We start from the raw sequence: 19578 nt of genomic DNA, 5'->3' as shown, positions 1-19578 counted from the left end.
TTTTCCTTCGTGAAAACATCATCGTCAGTTGGTAGTACTGGAGCGAGCTTCACTACGGGCCTCTTGTAGAATCCATCTTTTGTTCGGATTTTCGCTGATCGAATCACTCCGTCGGAACCTTCAAATGTTTCGGATTTTCGACCCAGGTTGTAATATCCACGTTTGTCACTGTCTTCCACTAACCACACAAGATCACCCTGCTGAAGACTTCTGTCCGTTGTGGTCTGCCATTTCTTTCGACTATTCAACGTTGGCAAGTATTCTTTACGGAATCTGTCCCAGATGAGGTCTGCGTAAGCTTGTGTTTGTCGAAAGAGCTTTCTATGATCAACAAATTGCTCTGCACCTGATAGATACGGTAAACAAAGGTTCTTGTTGCCAAGTAGGAAATGGTTTGGAGTAATAGCTTCTAAATCGGTAGCTTCAGAACTGACTTGTGTCAGCGGTCTAGCATTCAGCGTCTGTTCAACAAGAGACATCGTGGTTGACAGAACGTCCTCCGTGACTGATCGATTGCCCAGCACTGCGTACATTGCCTTCTTGCAACTCCTAACCAGTCTTTCCCACACTCCTCCAAAGTGTGGTGATGCAGGTGGGTTGAACTTCCATCTGATACCTTGTTGAATCAGATGTTCTTCAATTCGCACCTTGTTCCATGCTGCTATATAATCTGCCTGTTCTTTTTCAGCTCCAATGAAGTTTGTCCCGTTATCGCTAACCATTTTGACCGGTTTGCCTCTTCGTGCAATGAATCGCATAATTGCGTTCAGACAACAATCAGTGTCTAGTTTTGGTACAATCTCTATATGTACCGCACGTACAGTAAGGCATGTGAATAGACAGCACCAACGCTTTTCGTTTCTTCGACCAATCTTTACTGTGAATGGTCCGAAATAGTCTACGCCCACATTCGAGAACACTGTTGATGCGACTAATCGTTCTTCAGGTAGATCTGCCATTACTGGTGCCTTTGTTTGGGCTCTTCCCTTTCGACATCTAATGCATTTGTTTTTGATCGATCTCAAAGCATTTCGTATGCCTAGGATCCAGAATTTTTGCTGGACTATGTTTCTGACATGTTCAGTACCTTCGTGGTGATTATTCTTATGTTCATTTTGCAAGAATAATTCAACTACATGGTGCTTCCAATGTAACAGTATTGGATGCTTGGTTTCGAAGTTCAGATGACTTTTACCTATTCTGCCTTGAGCACGAATCAGTCCTTGCTGGTCTATGAATGGTGAAAACTGGAGTATTTTGCTGTTTTTTGGAAATTCCTTTTCAGTCTTGAGAGATTTCATCTCTTCAGCAAACTGTTCTTGCTGCAATAGTCTGAAGATGCCTGCTTGTGCAACCTCTCTTTCTTCAAAACTTAGTGTTTTTGTTGCCGGTTTGTGTTTTTTGAATACACGCTGTACGTATGCCATTGTATTTACAAGTCGATTGTAATAACTGAATCGTTCCCACTGAATCATCGGCCTTTTCTCCTCAACCCTTGCTGAGAAGACCATTTGATCGTTTTGTTCGTCTGAAGCAAATGTTAATTTCACCTGTTCAGGCCATTCGTTCTCTCGTTGCTTCAACCAGGCCGGCCCAGTGAGCCATTCACTTCTCTTAAGTTCGTCAACATTGATCGCTCGTGTCTCGATGTTAGCTGGATTGTTAATACCACTCACATGATTCCACTGTGAAACATTAGTTGTATCCAAAATCTCAGCTACTCTGTTTGCAACAAACACCTGTTACTTACGGTGGGAGCTGTGAATCCATTGCAGAACAGTAGTGGAGTCTGTCCAGAAGTTGCAACTTTGAATCTTCGATTCGTGTTCCTTCACTATCTGTTCTTTAAGTCTCACCGCCATCACTGCTGCTTGTAGTTCTAAGCGTGGTATGGAAAGGTGTCGCATCGGTGCGACTCTGCACTTTCCGATTACAAATGCTAAGTCTGCTGAGTATTCTTTGGGCTTTGAACGTAGGTATGCCACTGCGCACATTGTATCTTCAGATGCGTCGGCAAACACATGAAGTTCCCATTTGTCCTCGGCTGCGCTGAAGTATCTTCTATCAATGCTGGTTTCTGCTACTTCTGGAAGCTGCGCCTTCCACTTCAGAAACTCTTCATCTTCGTTAGGTTCTACTGAGTTGTCCCAATGTTGTCCATTTTTGGTCCAGATGCTCTTCAGGAGTCGTCTCATATGGACACTGAATGGTGCAAACAGTCCAAGAGGATCAAACACTGAAGAAACTAGAGACAAGATCTTCCTTTGGGTGATTGGGGTCTCAACTTCTTTGCTTGTACCTCTACAAACCTGTAGACTATCATCGATAATCGTCCACTGAAGCCCAAGCACCGATGACCCTTCCTGGCTGGGTTCTACTTCAACCTGCTTTGTTTTGCTGATTGATCTTAAGTCCTCTGGGATTGCGTTGGTTACCACGTCGCTGTTGGCGATCCACTTCTTCAGTTCAAATCCATGTTTTGAGAGAAGAGGTTGCAGTTGTTTGAAAACCTTGATTGCTTCATCAGGTGTTTCGACTGACTTTATGAAATCGTCCATGTAGAAGTTGTTTTGGATTGTTTTTGCTGCAATTGGGAACTCGTCTTCGTTATCGATCGCTACTCGCTTCAGAGCGTAGTTGGCACATGTTGGTGAACTCTTTGCTCCGAAAACATGACGCTGATACTCGTAAATTTGCACAGGTTCGTTCATTGTTGGTCGCCACAAGAATCTCAAGCAGCTTTTATCCCGTTCAGGAACTTGCACTTGCAGAAACATTGATTCAATATCTGCGGTAAGGGCTATTGGTCCTTCTCGAAATCTGAATATCGTTCCGATCAAGCCGTTTAGTAGATCGGGTCCGGCTAACAACTTGTCATTTAGGCATACGTCCTTGTGTTTTGCTGCAGCGTTGCAAACACGGCGAACTTTACCCGGTTTGTTGGGATTTAGTACTGGATGGTGTGGCAAATACCATTCCCTTCCGAAAGTGCCTTTGACTTCCGATTTACAAAGGATCTTCACAAAACCCTTTTCAACATCTGTATCTATTGACTGTTGATACAATTCTTTCAAATTTGGGTCTCGTTGGAACCTTCGTTCCAGTGAGTAGAGCTGACCAAGGGCTGAGCCGTAGTTGTTTGGAAGACTGGGTTCTGGTTCATTCCAGAGCATGCCCACTTCGTACCGCTCGCCTGTAAACTTTTTAGTGCTCTCAAGAAACTTCTGAGCTTGTTGCTCTTTCTTTGATTGACTTACAACATTTATTTTGGAAGCATAAGTTTCTATGTCCCACCATGATTGGATATTTTCTGCCACTTTCACATCTTCTGTGAAGGCAAAATGACAAACATTTTGACTTTTCTTGCCTGTCATGGGACCACTGACTACCCATCCTAATTCTGTTAAGACGGCGAAAGGCTCACTTCGTGTTCCAATCTTATAGTCCAATGGACGTTGAATTTCGTAGGCATCTTGTCCAAGTATGATGCCTACTTCCATCAGGTTGAATGTTCTGTTAGTGAGAACATTCAGGTGTCTAAATTTGTTCTTCAGATCTTTGTAGTGTTATGTTGTGTTTCCCAACGAGATTGATGGGTGTGCAAACGCTTCAATTGAATGCACCTTTGGATTTGGTCCCTTTATTGTGATAGGAACCTTCTCTGTCCTCAAATCTTGCGTCCCATGTATGCCAGCTATGGTCAAAGTAACGTCCGTGCATTTGGCTTGTAGTTGATCCTTGACACTTTGATCGATGAATGATACTGTTGACCCACTATCGAGGAAAGCGTAGGTAGTCAACCTGTTACCACCGCTCTGGACCGATACCGGAACTATTTGAAGCAAACTAGTAACTTGGTTACTCTGGTTGATCGTTGCTGCGCTTACATTAACTGCGTGATTACCCTCGTCCATTTGGTTTTCTGAGTGTAGCAGTCTGTTGTGCTTTTTGGTACATCCATTTATACCGCACGGGTGGACTTTACAATCTTTGATTGCATGCCCTTTCCCCAAACATCCATAGCATAAGCGTTCTTTTCTCACTGCTGCATAGCGATCGGTGACATTCATATTCTTAAATGTTGGACAGTTCCATATTTTATGAGTGCCATCCGCTAGTGGGCAGTTGTTGTTTTGCATTTGCTTCGTTTCGCTCGCATTCGAACTCGCAGTAACATTTGACGATTTTGAGAAACGTTTTTCTTTGTTAGCGTTTGGTCGATCATCTTCCTTCCGTTCGCTCTTGGTTGATGGCATTCCTTCATGGACAAAAGCCATTCGAGCTAACCATTTTTCAAGGAGAGTGAGATCGGGCCTATCTTCTTGACACTCGTCAACGAAAAAGAACCATTTTTCTCTCAAGTTTGGGGGCAATTTTTCAATTGCCACTTGCAGTGTTGAACTTGATTGCAGGTCGCCCTCATAGTTGTATTGCTTCAGTACATTAACTAGGTTGCTGATTGTTATTGAGTAATTAATTATAGCCGTTGAGTCGTGCATTCGAATTGATTGTTGTTTGCGCAACATGTTAAGCTGAGCGTCGACAATTAGGTAAGGTCGCCCAAACTTCCGTCCCAGGAGTTCCCACGCTTGAGCGTAGAATTCTCCCGAATAGCCCATTCCTGATATAGCTGACTTTGCTTTACCTGTCAACAAAGTTTTCAAGTGGCTCATTTTCTCTGAGTCGGGTATATCGCGATGGTGAACCGTCGCTTTGAACATATTCGACCACTCCGGCCACTCTAGGGGGTTTCCGTCGAAAGAACTCAACTTCAACTTAGGTAGCTGACTACTACTGCTTGGTTTATTGCGCTTAAGCTTGTCTTGTTCCCGGGCTGTGATGGCACGCTCTCCACTTGGTGACCGTGATTTAAGTACACCTTCACGATTGAAGCTTACCCTGGGATAATTGTTGTCGCTCCTGTTTTTTGAACGCTCGAAACTATGATCGTGCAAGTTGGAGAATTTATCCGAGTTATCGAGCCAACCGGAAACATCTTTATTCTTCGGGGTTTTCCAGTTGAATGGTGATCTACTTCGCATACTAGGGGCTGCACTATCATCAGAATCTTAAGCTCTTGCGTCAAGAGCTTCTTTCTCGTATTCCAGTTTCAGTGCACCTTTTTCTTCAAAAAGTTGCATCTCCATTTCAAGCTCCTTCCTTTTCAATTCGAATTCAATTTTCTTCAACCTCATTTTTGATGCAAAGTCTTTCTCTAGAGCCGCAAGCTTTTCTGCCCTTTTAGCTCGTTTATCAGAGAAGGCCTTTGAATCATTGTCCCTGTTTGGGTTTCCATGTTCAGCAGTTTGTTGAGAAACTCCCACAACAGACTGTGAAGACTTAGCGGCAGTTGGTTCTGCATCGCTTGTCAATTGTGCGGTTTGATTCGGTTGATCCGTCATGTTTGTTTCTCCGTGAATGTATGGTAACCAATCTGCGTTTAATGTTTGCAAGAAATTTAGTCGGTCGGCTTCGTAACGTTCAAACAATTCAGAATCCCGAAGAAAATTTGCTCGCTTTCGGTTAAGAATGCAAAGAGAGTCGTCAAGTTTCAGCACCTGTTTATAGATGGTCTTGAGTTTGCTTGATCTATCGTTGTTTCTTATTAGTTCCTGACCCTCCTGAATTTTTGCTTCGATTTGTTTTGTGGAGTTGCTAATCTGTCTCTGCAAAATGTCTTGACTCTGTGACGGAGTCACTGCGTTTGTACTTTGGGACTGCAGCTTGAATCTCTACAGTACCTTTTGTTTATTTGCTTTAATTAAGCCTTGCTATTCAACTTCTAATGCACTTTGCCTAATTGGCTTTGCGTCTTGAATTGCCTGTTGAGTTTTGTTCTCGTTCGTCGATGACTTTGTCACTTCGACTGTTGGGTTGGACAGCAGTTTATTCCACTGTCCGGGTCGGCGGACCAAATGTAACGGCTGCTCTCCTTGTGTTTCACAAAGAAAGTTTTACACCGCCCAGTTCGTTCTGAGTGGTTACAAAATCTGTCCGGATACTTCGCTTATGCAGTTCGCCTTTGTAACTGTATATCCGTTCTGCTGTACTTACCATTGCATTACAAATTCAGTTCGTAACTATTGGCTAATCTTAGTTTTTTCAACTATCAATTTGAACTGGATTGCTACAGATCACACAATACGGGATCTCTTTATGTATACCAGTTCAATCCGATAGAGAAAACAAATCGAAGACAAAGATATATGTCTAAGATCTGTTTGTGCAAAAATATTTAAGCCTAAACTTAAGTTGGCTTTTGCTGTTTGTACTCACAAGTTGAGAATACCAGAAGTTGGGGTTGTAACAGTTGAATTTCAGCTCCAATAATTTGTAGATACAAGACACAGTAACAGAATTTACTGCTCAAGAATAATTTTTTGAATACAAGACACAGTAACAATTTACTGCTCAGGAATATTTCTAGTTCAAGACACAGTAACACGTTATTTACTGCTCAAGACAATTTGTTTTTTGCAATATTTTGCTGAGTTATTCTTTAAGCCGTTTTCTGCGGCTGCTACGTTGAGTTCTGTGTGTTGCTTTTTTGTTATTTCCCCCTTTTTCTCTTTTTTCTCACGTGACAAACTGTAACTAGAACTATAACTATAACTATTAAATGACTAAGACAACAGAAAATGTTTTGTTTCTATTTTCCCCCGCCTATGCAAGCTTGTTATTCCTTAAGCTCAGCTCCAACAACAAAAAAAATCTTCTTTCACCATAGTATATAGCCGAGAATTGAATTAATTCATGCGTTGAAACTTTTCGACAATATCTATTAGAGTTTTTACATTAATTTCTTGGGATGGTTTTTTACGACGTTTGACAGATGGCTTGCCTGCTTATTAGTTTCGATTCTTTCATATTGATTCGATTCATTCTTAAGATTCATTCGATTCATTCATAAGATTTGATTCATATTTTTGCATAAGAGTGTAATATAGAAGACCCGGTAATGGTGGGTTTCTACATAAACCTGGACTCTTTTAATTCTTAAGCGTTCGCTAGGTTGTGGTTCCACATGGCAAAAGAATTCCGCCAAGTCGGTCAACATCTGGGATAGAAAAAAATAAAATTGTGTCGCTGGTTCTTCAAAATTTGGGCTTGTTGTTAAATCCAACTTTTAGAAATCCTTTAGGGTTGCATTTATCAAAAAACTATTTTCAGATGGGCTTATTGTACAAAATTGAGATGTCGCTCAAAGAGATGAGAGATTATGCGAACGTACTGCCACTTGTTAAATTGCTACCAAGTTCTTGAAAAACGTATTTTCATCAAATATAGCTAAATGCGACCAGGTGACGCTTTCCTGCCAGCAGGTGATCTCAGGATTTTCTGATCAGGACTTTTATTTTAAGTGACTTCTATTCGTTAGAAGTTATCCATAAAGTTGCTCTGAATAAACAATGGGAAAAGGTGTTTTGATAAAAAAATATTCGTACTGAAATTGCACATAACTTTTGGTTTTTAATGCTGATCTCTGGCAAAATAAAAGAAATTGCTGACCACCAAACTACCAAAAACAAAACAAATATTTTGAGCTTGCATAAGCATCTAATCAGATGCTCATCTTACATTATCAACTGAATCACGGCTATTGTATGTTTGCAGCAGCAGAATACAGCAAAACGAAGACCCAAACCAGCTCCAAAACCTCAACCCAAATACATTCTCAGGCAAAACACTCTTAGCCAGTACTTGGACGTTCTTTTCTTCACCCCAGAAACGGGCGGAGAAGATATAGTCGACGAGGCCACATACCTCCCGGATGTAACGAAGAACCTTGTCCTGATTATTCCCTGGTTGACTCCGCAAGACGATGTTTTGATGGAGTACTGCATGTTGTATTTGAATTACTCGACTGATGTTATGGTTGTGAGGTATGGCATCCATGATTTGTTGAACATGCCTCGAATGAGGGAAATGTCAACTGAGCTGGGTGGGTTGTTGAGGAAGTTTTGCCCGTCTTACAGTGCAGTTATTTGCCATTCCATTCAGGGTTAGTTCACAATTTCACAAGTGCACTAATTGAAGTTACTTCACAATTTCAATGCAAACATTTGAGGTCAACTACTTCTACCAAAATTCAAATCAAAAGAGAACCAATTGTACTTTTGTTACTCGTTTTAAATAAATTAAGAGAAAGATAATTAACAGCAAAACGATAATTAATTTAAGCTGCTTCTTCGCTTGAACATGCATCACCTTGAGAAAAATTAAATCTGTTTCCGCAGCACAATTGGACCAATAGACTTGAAGAACATTAGGAGCGTTTTGTTTGAAAGCATTTCATCAACGGCTGTACGTTGTGTTTGATTCTGGAACTTTTACGCAGAACCTGACTATAAATTTAATGAATATTATTTTTGTCAAGAGTAAGCAACGCTACAGGATTTGTCACATATTTTGTTCAGAGCTTTACTATATTCTTTCACACTCAGAGCTCTCATTTACTGTCATAGACTACTACAACCGTATACTCCAACCGAAAAAAAAAATCCAGCCTACTTTGTTCTTTGTCCGCTAACTGCAACTAAGATTGAGCAAACTTTTGAACTAGCAAATTTCTTCATGACGTTCGACAAAGTATAAAATTCACGCACATTTTTCCAACACTTGCTTGCGGTAAAATTTTGCAAGATCACTGCTAATATGACCTGAAGTGTTTGTGTTTTGTTGCATATGCCGCCGTTCTCACATAAATTCATCTCATTCATCACCTCTAATCTTTACAATTTACGACATTACATTACAACTTTACATTGAACTTTTTATTTCAAATGACGACACGTTGAAGTAGAAATAATAAAAATTTTGGTTCCATTTTGGATACATTTAGAAAACAGAATAGTTCACGACAACAGTGAAATTCAGAAATTAAAGTAATTTAAAGCAAAATTGGTTTTTCTGTCATCAATCTTTCTGGGGTTTTCAAATTAGAGCTTGTTTTAAAATTTGAAGAGCAATTTTAATATTTTGAAAGAAAATACTGTTTTTTCCAACAACCGATAATTTTCATGGTATTTTGGACAAGTGGATTATATGTGAATGTGAGCATGGTTTTGTTCATTTCATGCGGAAACTTTCAATTGAGTATGAATTCGTCATCCTCTGATTCTCCTCCTAGTAAAATATAGAATATAGAATATAGAATATAGTAATATTTCAACTCTGTGTAGGGATGCAAAGGTGGACAGGATATAAGGCAAAAACTCGCAAAGGCAAACGCGTTTTTTGCGGCCATTAGGCAAAAATTTTTAACTACGTTTTCGTGGAAAGTAGGTGATCACCAATTAAAACACTTAATGTGGTACTTCAGAATCCACTTGACGCTATAAAATACACAAAATTCCCTATCCATTCTCTTTACATCAAAATGAGTAAACAAAGCAGATGTAAAATATAGCAGATGTAAAATGTTTCAGGTGGGACCTTTATAATGTGTGACTTGTTGTCTCGCAACCTTCTAGTGAACATATCGGGCATCATAGTGGAGAGACTGGCCTGTGATTGGATCAATCTGCCACTGGATGGCCTCATCAAACACTCCACCTCTTCTGTCGTCAAACGACTCTCATTCCGACAGGAACATGGTATATCTTCTCCTTTTTTAAAAGAATTCTTAGGTATTATTACAGCCGTCAATTCCTTAAAACATTCTTCTTTTTTTATTTTTCTTCATTAGTGTAGTTCATCTTCCATCTTAGTAGCTAAGGACTAGTTCATAAATTAATTGACAAATTGCTCTCGAAAAATGTACTAAAGGAGAAAGTTAAGGTAGCTTCTCAGAATTTGGATACATATTTGGATATATTACTGGCTAGGTATTCTATCGTCATACTGGCTGGTTATTCTATTCTTGCTGAGATCAATCCGTTTTCTTACTAACACACACTTTCAGTTTCAGCTCCAATTTTTTTTAATGTCGCTTCTTACGTGAGGGGAACAAAAGTTGGTCTCTGTATGTTTTTTGAAGAACTAAATCACTAAATCACCCTAAGCAGAAGATATAAAGATGACTGATAATAGAAGTTTATTAATAGCCGCCCTCATCTTCTCAGCCGGCTATTATAGCGCTCCTATTTTTTACAGTTCAAAGAATTTGAATTGTATTGGGGCGCTGTCTTTTTTTTCAGATCTGTTCACACATTTTCATGATTTTTGAAGTCAAATGGGAGTGGTGATTTTGGTCACGCCGCAACAGGAAATGGAGCGAAAAAGCGAGTGGTTTTCCGGCGTGAATTTTTTTCGCTCTAAATTTAAAGAAGAGTGAGAAAACGGTGTTTGAACAAAAATTCGGTTTCTCGGTAGTGGTTTTTTGTTCACATGCGGCAATTTCAATCTGATTTTTATGGTTTTTTCAATTTTTTGGATCGGATTTTTTTCTAAATAGTTTTCCCAATCCATTCACAGCTCATTCTGGACCTAGTTTTTTGTTAGAATCAAAATTATTTATCTCACTAGTGGTTTTTTGTTCTCCTTAGCAGCATTTTGACATTGATTTTCTGTTTTTTTTTGTTTTTTTCATCTGACTTTTTTAGAAACGGTTTTTCCAATTCACTCATTGTCCGTTCTAGGTCTAGTTGTTTGTTGAGTCAATGAAAATTCTTTGAATTGTACGTCAGGACTTGTCCTGCTATGTTTTTTACTTCGTCGAACTTTTTTTTCGCCTTACCCATTTTGCCTCTTTTTCGACATTTTGCGTCAAATCTTTTTGACTTCTCTAGGCTAATTGCACTCTTCTGTCATTCTGCTCAAAGTCCTTTTAAAAAGCAGTTGCTCCGCAAAGCAATTCAAAATGAAGAGAGTAAATATAAAAAATCAAAGTCAGATACAGAAACGGGATGAACCCATAAAGCCCATTTTTAGATGCCCGGTACTTGAACTTTGTTCTCATAAGTTTTAGTTACTATCTATAATGCTTTTTGGTTTTGATACTAGACCCTGTAGCGTTTCACTGAGAAACAGGAGTATGTTTGATTACGAAATGACATCAAAATAATTTGCATATAAAAATGTTTATATACAAAAAACAATTTTTGTTGATTTTATCTTTTCTTTCAATCCAAATAGAGTTATGGGAATCAACGGCGGCTTTTTAACCGCAATCTGCCGGGTATGTATAAATTGGACAACAGAAAAGCTGGTAAACAAGATAATGCAACAAAGGTTTCAAAGAAGGGAGTCACTCATGGCGCAACAAATAGAAAGGAGGAAAACAGCCATGAAATAGAAATATTGAAGAAAAAACTACCGCATCAGAGATCTTTACAACCAAGCGCAGTCTTATATTCAATATTTTAGGAGTAAAAAAGACAAATTGATACCAAACATCTTTAAGACAAAACGCCAGACAATAATGTAGCAACTCCCACTGTTAACAGGCAGTTTTACGCAATGTCTGATAGCGCATACAAATTAGACCGGCAAAACAACATTAGAAATGAGGCGGCTATCCATTCGTATCTGTCATCTACATTTCAAGACTTGGGCAACATTGTTCACAATTATGCACGTTCAATTGAAGCAAAATGTCTGATAGTTCCCACTGGACATAAATCAATTGATCGAGGTCCGCTAGTAAAAAAGGCAGCAGGAGATTAAGGAGCGGTTTTGTTAAGATGTGTCAAGAAATTAAAACCATACAGACTAACAATTTTCTAATTTCCAAAAGTCAAGATTGTTTTGTATGGGAGAGAAACTTACAACCGTGAAATTGACAAGAATCTGAAGGTGAGTTATATGACGACATTGCAGATAGACTATGAGGCGAAATTCAAAACACTGATGTTGAAGGTTTTGAATATATTTTGGATCAAGCAGATAATCGACTGGATGGCATCCATCCAAACTAAAGTGGAATCCAAAAAAAGCTGTTATTCACCATCTAAAATTATATTTCAAGTGTCGGGTACTAGCATGCTGGGCGCAATTTGTCTGTGAGATAAATTGAAAACAAATAAAAAAACGGAAACGTTAAGAGCAAGGTGAAAAATAATGGTCACATAGGATATAATGAGTTTGGATGACTTTAGGTTTTTGGAAATTTGTTTTCAAGTTAATGTTTATTGCGCTTTTCTTCTTAACATTTTTTGGAGGAAAAACACGTTCAAATATTTTGTGAAAATTCACTAAATAGTCGTTTGTAGCGATAGGAATTTTTTCTTAAAAAAGGCTCATAATTCAAAATATACGTGTATGCTTTTGGTCCCCACTTTTTTAAACCAACTACTAATTATATGTTATCTTATTTTATTATTTGGCGATATCAATACAAATCCAAGGTGCAATCTTGAGAAAATTAAAACATTTGACAGTTAGTTACAAAAAGCAATTTGCTAACTTAGCTTTATCCTAAATTTTGTTATACGAATTTTGGGAGTGTCAACAAGGAACACGAGGAAGACTAAACCTTTTCATAGCAACAAGACAGCCAAACGTGCCTAATAGTTGCTGAAACGTGGATAAACGACAAAGAGGCTATACTATTGAATTTTTTAAGCATTAAAAATATTTCATTCATCAAAAAAAGTCAAAATTAACGGAACTGTCAAGGGTTGGTGGAGCAGAAATATGGATACCAATGAACTTCAAAAACAATAGGAACGATTTAAATTCGATTAATAGAAATACTTTTGAATCTTTATAGGTTGAAACAATTGAGCCATTTAAAGAAGTATTACGAATAGATGTTTTAGATTGTTTTAATAAAAATTTGACACATTTTGTTCTGGCTGAATAGACATAAGAAAAATTAGGAGCATATCCATTGACAGACAACATTGTTCGGAGAAAAAATTCCAATTTACTTTCAGCGAGATGAAAAACGACTTTTAACAGAGTTCGCTTCCAATAATTGGTGAGAAATTGTCAACAGCAGTCGGCCAGCTTGGACTTTTTGAAACAATTTTAGTAGATCATTGCTGAACACACAAAAAAATCAATTTTGCGATACAAAAACATCAGAACAAATGTTTGGTATTGATCATTTTTTTGTGTTTTTTATTTCGTCTTTGGATTTTAATAATGAAAAAAGATTAGCACAAAATTTTTACAAAGATGCCAAAAGTTGTTCAAGAACTGTACTGAAAGAAAGATTTGCCTCAACCGATTGGAGAGCAATGTATCAACACAAAATTGCAAATTTCACATTACAAATTCTTTGTTTATTACAGATTGTTTTGTTAGAAAACAGGTTTAATGATTGAGCTCCTATAAAAATCGGAAAGCCAATGAACAGTGCAAACGAAAAAGTGGATGTCTAAAGAATTAATAAACTAATTAACCATAAAAATCAAATTTTCAATAATTGGAAGGAAAAGGCAGATCTTTCTGCTTATAATACATACAAAATAATCGGCAACGCCACTAATCGACAGTTATGAAAAACAGGTAATACGTATACCAAAAAATGCTTCAGAGTCTTCTTAATTTAAAACAGCAATAGAAAATTATAAAAAGAAAAGTTGAGGAGGTAAAAAAAACAAACAAGAATTAAAAAATAACCATATTTTTCAAATTCCGAACATAATATCATTTTAAAAGATAAAAAGCAGATAACTAACACTCTATATAATTGTTTTTCAAGTTTACGTGTACATGAAGGGATAAAAGAAAAGTTTGGGTTAGCAAACTTTATGTTCGAGAAAGAATTTTTTCATTCAGATTCCTCACGGGAAAAAAGTTGTATGATTAAATCTGCAAACTGCCACAGAACAAAAGGTTGTTTTCTAGATTACTCCCCGCTTGTTTGTTTAAATGTAGTTAAACGTCAATTTGAACACATTTACAGTTTGCAATTAACGAATGTGTTTCGAGCATTGTTTTTCCAGATGTCCTCAGAAAAGAATATATAATTCCAATTTACAAAACGATTATCCACTTGAACCAGTGAACTACAGACAGATTAAAGTGAAACAAGCCCCTGCAAAAGTATGTGAACGGCTTCTGCTCCAACAAATGTTACGACATGTTGAAGAACATAAGACTGTATAAAAAATCTATTCAGAATTCTGAAAAATAAATCGTCGACACTATCATTTCATTAACGAAATCTATCAATCAACATGAATAACATATTGAAACCGCTATTGGTGTTTTTCTAGATGTAGCAAAAGCATTCATTTCAGTTTTTCACAATTTTTTTCCTGAAAAATGGCGAAGTATGTGTTTGGGACGGGATTTAAAACTACGCTTAAGTCATCTCTATCTAACAGAAAACAATGCGTTAAAATCGGAATCTTTACTGAGACAGAAAAGCAATTAACGAAGGAGTCCTTCAGGGAACAGTACCCCTAATTTTTATACTGAATATCAACGTGTCCTCGTTGAAAATGAAAAGTGAAGCAGTTTTACAATTTGCAGATGATACAAGTATAATATTTTACTCAAAAACAAATCAAGGCTTTCATGCAAAAATTGATGAATATATGAAACAGAATATATGAACATTGAAAATAGATAAATCCGAAATAATTGTTGTTTCTAAAAAACACCTTCTGCCTTCCAAGAAAATTCAATAAATTGGAAGTATTATAAAACCGAAGGTCAGTTGGCGTTATCTGGGCTGAGAGATTGACAATATCTTGAAATGTGACTTAGAACTAAAAAAAAGATGATAAAAATGGCGCCTTCTATTAGATCAATCTTAGTGAAACATCTAATCGTTATAAGCAAGAGTTGTACTTTTTAAATCACTTGTCCTGTCACATATCAATTTCAGTGCATTTTTCTCCAAACTTTGCCAGCCTCATCACTCTTGAGAATGAACAGACAAATAAATTGGAGTATAAAGATTTGTCATATGCGTAAAAAGTTTGACAGCGCATGGGATATTCCAATAAGAGATAAAGTTTTACCTGCAGAGCTTTTCAATAAAAAACTTCCTTTTTTTAAGTTTTTTGATTTAATTAAGTGTTACAACGAATGCAGTCAAATATCCCAAAAAATTTTGGGAAAAAAATTGATGAGAGAAAATTTCCGAACTGTCGAGTTTTTCCCGAAAATATGTGTCAATCTACATGGAGTTACAGAACAATAGTCAGAAAATTCTCGAGAAAGTGGAGCAACTTGCCAATAGAAATCCCGAAAGAAAAAACGAGAAATATGCTTGAGAAGAGAATAACTTGGGTAATGATCAAACTACATGAATGTGTTCCAATAGATAGACAAGTACAAAGTTTTAAAAAAATTTTTACTAGTATTTTCAGGACCAAACCTTCATGAACTTTTAAAGTGATTGTTCAATGTAAATATTAAACCAAAATTTTGTTGTGGTTATAAAATTTCGAATTTACATTTTACAGATTTTATATATATATATATATATATATATATATATATATATATACATATACATATATATATATATATATATATATATATATATATATAAATATATATATGTGTGTGTGTGTGTGTGTGTAATTTTTGGCAATTCCCGTTTTTGGCAAAGATTCTTCAATTTTCATTCTCTCTCTCTCTTATTGCCTGTATTTGAATTTAAGAATGCAAGCAACTCTTTTATACCAGCTATCTAAACATCAAGATGATAAAATCTATTTAAGTTCAAGTCAACGGGGAAAGTTGTCTCGACGTATCCTTTTTGTTTACTAGTTGTTCAACGTCGATTTAATAACACTATCTTTGGACATAATAAGGGAGCAATGCCAAATCAATTTCTCACCTTCTGGCGTTTTCCGTCATAGACATATCAAAGAGGAATTCATCATAGGCGCATCTGTCGGGAAACCGTTGCTTATTTCCGAAATTTCAGCTTTTACTTTGTTTTTCGGTTAAAAAAAAGTGCAGAAAGGAAAAAGCAATTTGTAAACAAAAATGTAATACATCAAATTGCTTAAGTTAAGATAGTCAAAAGATAGCACATCCTGAAAGCGCCAAGTTAAAAAATGTATAGGAAAATGTTCAGACAATTTGTAAATTTACCTAGGAAATATACTGATCTTTCATAATTGTCTTGTAATGCAGAAAATTTGATTTGATTTCATTTACGGGCAAATTCCACTACTATTTTAGAGCAAGTCGGCCCGGTTTTACACATTTCCTTGAAAGCGAACTAAAGGAATTTTTTTTCTCGTGGAAACTGCTAATTATTTGATCTTTTCTTCTTTTTTCCGTCCCTACTTTGTGGGGGAGAGGAACTTAGACCGAACTTTTGATACGATGGAGTTATGGACTTCCCATGACAGTGTTCTGCAATTTGCCTGTTTTCTGATATGATTTCCCGCCATCTGATTACTTCCGCTAAGCTTTAGGACACTTACTTGTTTTTATGAGAAGCACAACATTGTGAACGCTAGTTCTGGTCTTATCGTGGACTTTTGCAAAAAAAATAATAATTGGACAGTTTTATTGTTAATTCTACATCAAATTGATTTGAGATCAAGGCTCAATTAACAAAATACGAAATACATATAAATTAGGCCAATTATACATGTTTTAAAATTTCAAAGGAAAGTTCCTTGTTTTTTATCGAATACGATTTTGTTACGATTTTGATTATGTTTGGTAAAATTGTAAATATATCAGTTAATTTTTGAGCTGTCAAAATATTAAGTAGTCAGAGGTCAGAATTATTTCTTGGTGAATTAAAATTTTAATCTCCGTTTGTGTTCAAAATATCGATTTCATTGCTTTGATATAAAGAGTTTTCCTAAAAATTTTTTGAGGTTTTTGGATATTCGCCCACTTTGAGGTTCTATTTTGTGGTTTTGTCATATTAATATCTTAATGACAGATTTCTTGATTGAGTTTCAATAAAAGTCAATTGAAAATAATTATTTTAGTAAATAGCATATGATTTTCACGACGTCGACACCGTTTTTTGCAAACCGTAAATTTTTTTTATTTATAGTCCTCTTTTGCAGTCTTATGATATGTTCTTATTGCAGGTCTCAAAGTCTGCCACTGCAACTCTCATAGTTTTCGACTCATCGAAGTACAAGTTAAATCCGCAAGAATAACTAGAATAGTTTTGATTTTTATAGTATACATTGTTAATGGCTTCAAACTGGTTGTTTGCTAAGTTTTGTGCTCGGTCTATATTTGTTATCATTTTGTATTCCCAGGACTTAAGCTCTTAAAGACAAAAACAACTGGCATCCTCAAAATGCACAAATTAGCCTATCACTTTTTGCATAAGGTGTATTGTTGTTATGATTTATTAAAACGTTATTTATGAACTTTTATTTTATTTTATTCTTTTTTTCTATCGACTTTTGTGTTGGATTTTGAAACAAAATGCGGCGATCGTTTTTCCAGTAAAAATTCCAAAGCTTTATATGTTTTTTAAAATAATTTTTAAAGATTTAAAGTTTCTACGATGATACAATTAATCACAGTTGTTCGTCTGGAAATGAATATACTACCAAGATTTTTGATACATCTTCAAGGGATTCAAAAATTCAGTTTTGTGGGTCTGATCAGATGTCACTTCCAGATGCAACCTCAACCTGGGTTGCGCATAAGCCTTTGGCTAAGATAAGTTCAGATTGGTCAATAAATTGCTCGCTTTGATTCTATTCCAGACTTTTGCAATAGGGGAGGCAAATGTGAAAAGTTCCAAATGTTTGATTTAAAACTCTTTTGTTTAGAACTCAGCGTCGATTTGAAAGAGGCGTTAATGTATCCTGAAGACGAAGACAATGAGTTTGACAATTTTGATGACATATACGGAGTCAGTTCTCGCAAATCTACAGATGAGAACCCGTATTTTGAGAACTACAACAAGACAATACCCAAACAACTATCATACTCGGCTAACAACCCGGACCCACGAACTAACACCATCCAAGTTCCATCCGGAAATTTTACATCTGAAAACGTACAGCGTCGTGGTAATAACTACACCGCAAATATTACCCATTCGAAAAGTTATCATACCTCAACGAATCCCTATTCCCTGAATGGTAACCCCCAATCTAATAACATCCAAGCTTCAAATCATTACTCGGTAAACCCTAATTCGAACAGCCATTACTCTACAAATCACTATCATCACTCGGCCAACCACTATTCGGCTAATTACAACAGAAATAATCAATTTCCGGGCAATCCCTACGCCGCTAATACACAGACGACATACGGCAGTAACTCGAACGAGCTTTCATACAGACATTCAATGGCGGCAAACGTACAGACAAGTTCGCAAAGCCGAAAATCAGTCGCAGTTGAAGAAGCGAATTCAGGTTTAAACTATACAAAATCAGTTCAGCCTCAGCGTAGTACAACTTATTATGGCTATCAAAATGGTGCAATACCCCAAAGGACTATAGCTAACGGGCCCATTAATAACCCGCTATCTGGAAATACGAATTACGTTGCAAAGTCGCAGTCATTCGGATCATGTGTTCCCAATGGACATAATTCCCAAAAGCCGAACGGAAGCCCAAGTCATCCTTCGTTGAGTATATACGCGAGTCGCAATTCTGCCGAACGAATTTTGGATACCCGACATGGCGATTACGGACATTATGGTAAGGGTGAAACTGTGGCCCATAATGGAATGCACACAAACTACAACTACAATACATTGAACAGTCGTTACACGATGAACTCTCAAAACCCATATGGGAGTAATTATGGTAGCAATTATGGAAGCCACTATGGAAGCAATTATGGGGGTAGTAACTATGGAAACCATCATGGAAATAATTATGGTTCACACTATGGAAGCCAGTACGGAAGTCACACCTCCAACCCGGGTAATTTGTTCCGACAACACTCTCAAAGTTTCATAGAGCATTCGACAACAGCTATGACGTCATTTAGCACAATTATACCCCACATGCGGGTTCCAGTTTTGATTTTCGCAACTGGGAAAGATAACTGCGACGTTGATGGAATCAAATCCATGATCAGTAACTGGCGGTTCCAGGGTGTGAAAGTGACGTTGAGATACTGGAAAAAGTGTTCAGGTGTTTCACTTCTGGAAAGTCACAATACTGCCTTTATGAAGACTTTAGACTCGTTTTTAGAACTGCACAACTTAATAATGAGGTCTTAATTTTGTTCATAATCTTTAGATACAGAGTTCCTGCGAGTTTTGTAATTATGGTTTTAATTTTACAATAGAATTTCTTTCGATAAACTGAGCTAGCATTGCCGAATCCTGTCAAGAACAACGTTAAAAAAGTTCGCTATGAGTTCGAGATGCTGTTGTAACAAATTAAAAAGTAGAAGGCAACAAAACGAGCAGCTCCAGTTTTTGATTAACGGCCTGCTTGAAATTGCAAAATTCTATAACAAACTAATCGAGTCTGATACCAAGCATCTTAATGAGGTTATCAGGTTTATGGGTCTCAAAGAAGTCGGAAATATTGTGCAAGCTTGACTCCTAGGAAAGTCCAAAAATATTACCATTATGACCATTCCTGTTAACGACAAACAGTTCCATGGAGAATTAATTTTAACGCCACCAATGTCGCAAAGATTTTTGCATGCCAGTCAATATCAAAAAAATTTTGACGCAATTCGATGGAGCACTGGAAAAAAAGTTTTGTCATAGACTTATCAGATGATCGTTCAAAACCAAAGCAAACATGATTTTCGGATAAA

General features: G+C 36.9%; 1 protein-coding gene across 4 annotated transcripts in view; it reads left to right on the top strand.

Moving 5' to 3' along the window:
- Positions 1-19111, top strand: part of LOC142353021 (uncharacterized) — a 33275-nt gene extending 14164 nt beyond the window's left edge. For all 4 annotated transcript variants that reach the window (XM_075405210.1, XM_075405211.1, XM_075405212.1 and 1 more), the window contains 3 exons: positions 7615-8002; positions 9429-9596; positions 17616-19111. In XM_075405210.1, the coding sequence (XP_075261325.1) occupies positions 7615-8002; positions 9429-9596; positions 17616-19027 (1968 nt within the window). In that variant the 3' untranslated portion in view covers positions 19028-19111. The remainder of the gene's footprint in view (positions 1-7614; positions 8003-9428; positions 9597-17615) is intronic.
- Positions 19112-19578: the final 467 nt, after the last annotated feature.

Source organism: Convolutriloba macropyga, chromosome 14 (genome assembly GCF_964194025.1).
Source record: "Convolutriloba macropyga chromosome 14, txConMacr16.3, whole genome shotgun sequence".
Lineage (NCBI taxonomy): Eukaryota > Metazoa > Xenacoelomorpha > Acoela > Convolutidae > Convolutriloba > Convolutriloba macropyga.
Note: the sequence above shows the minus strand (reverse complement) of the source record. Positions and strands in the feature narration are given on the sequence as shown.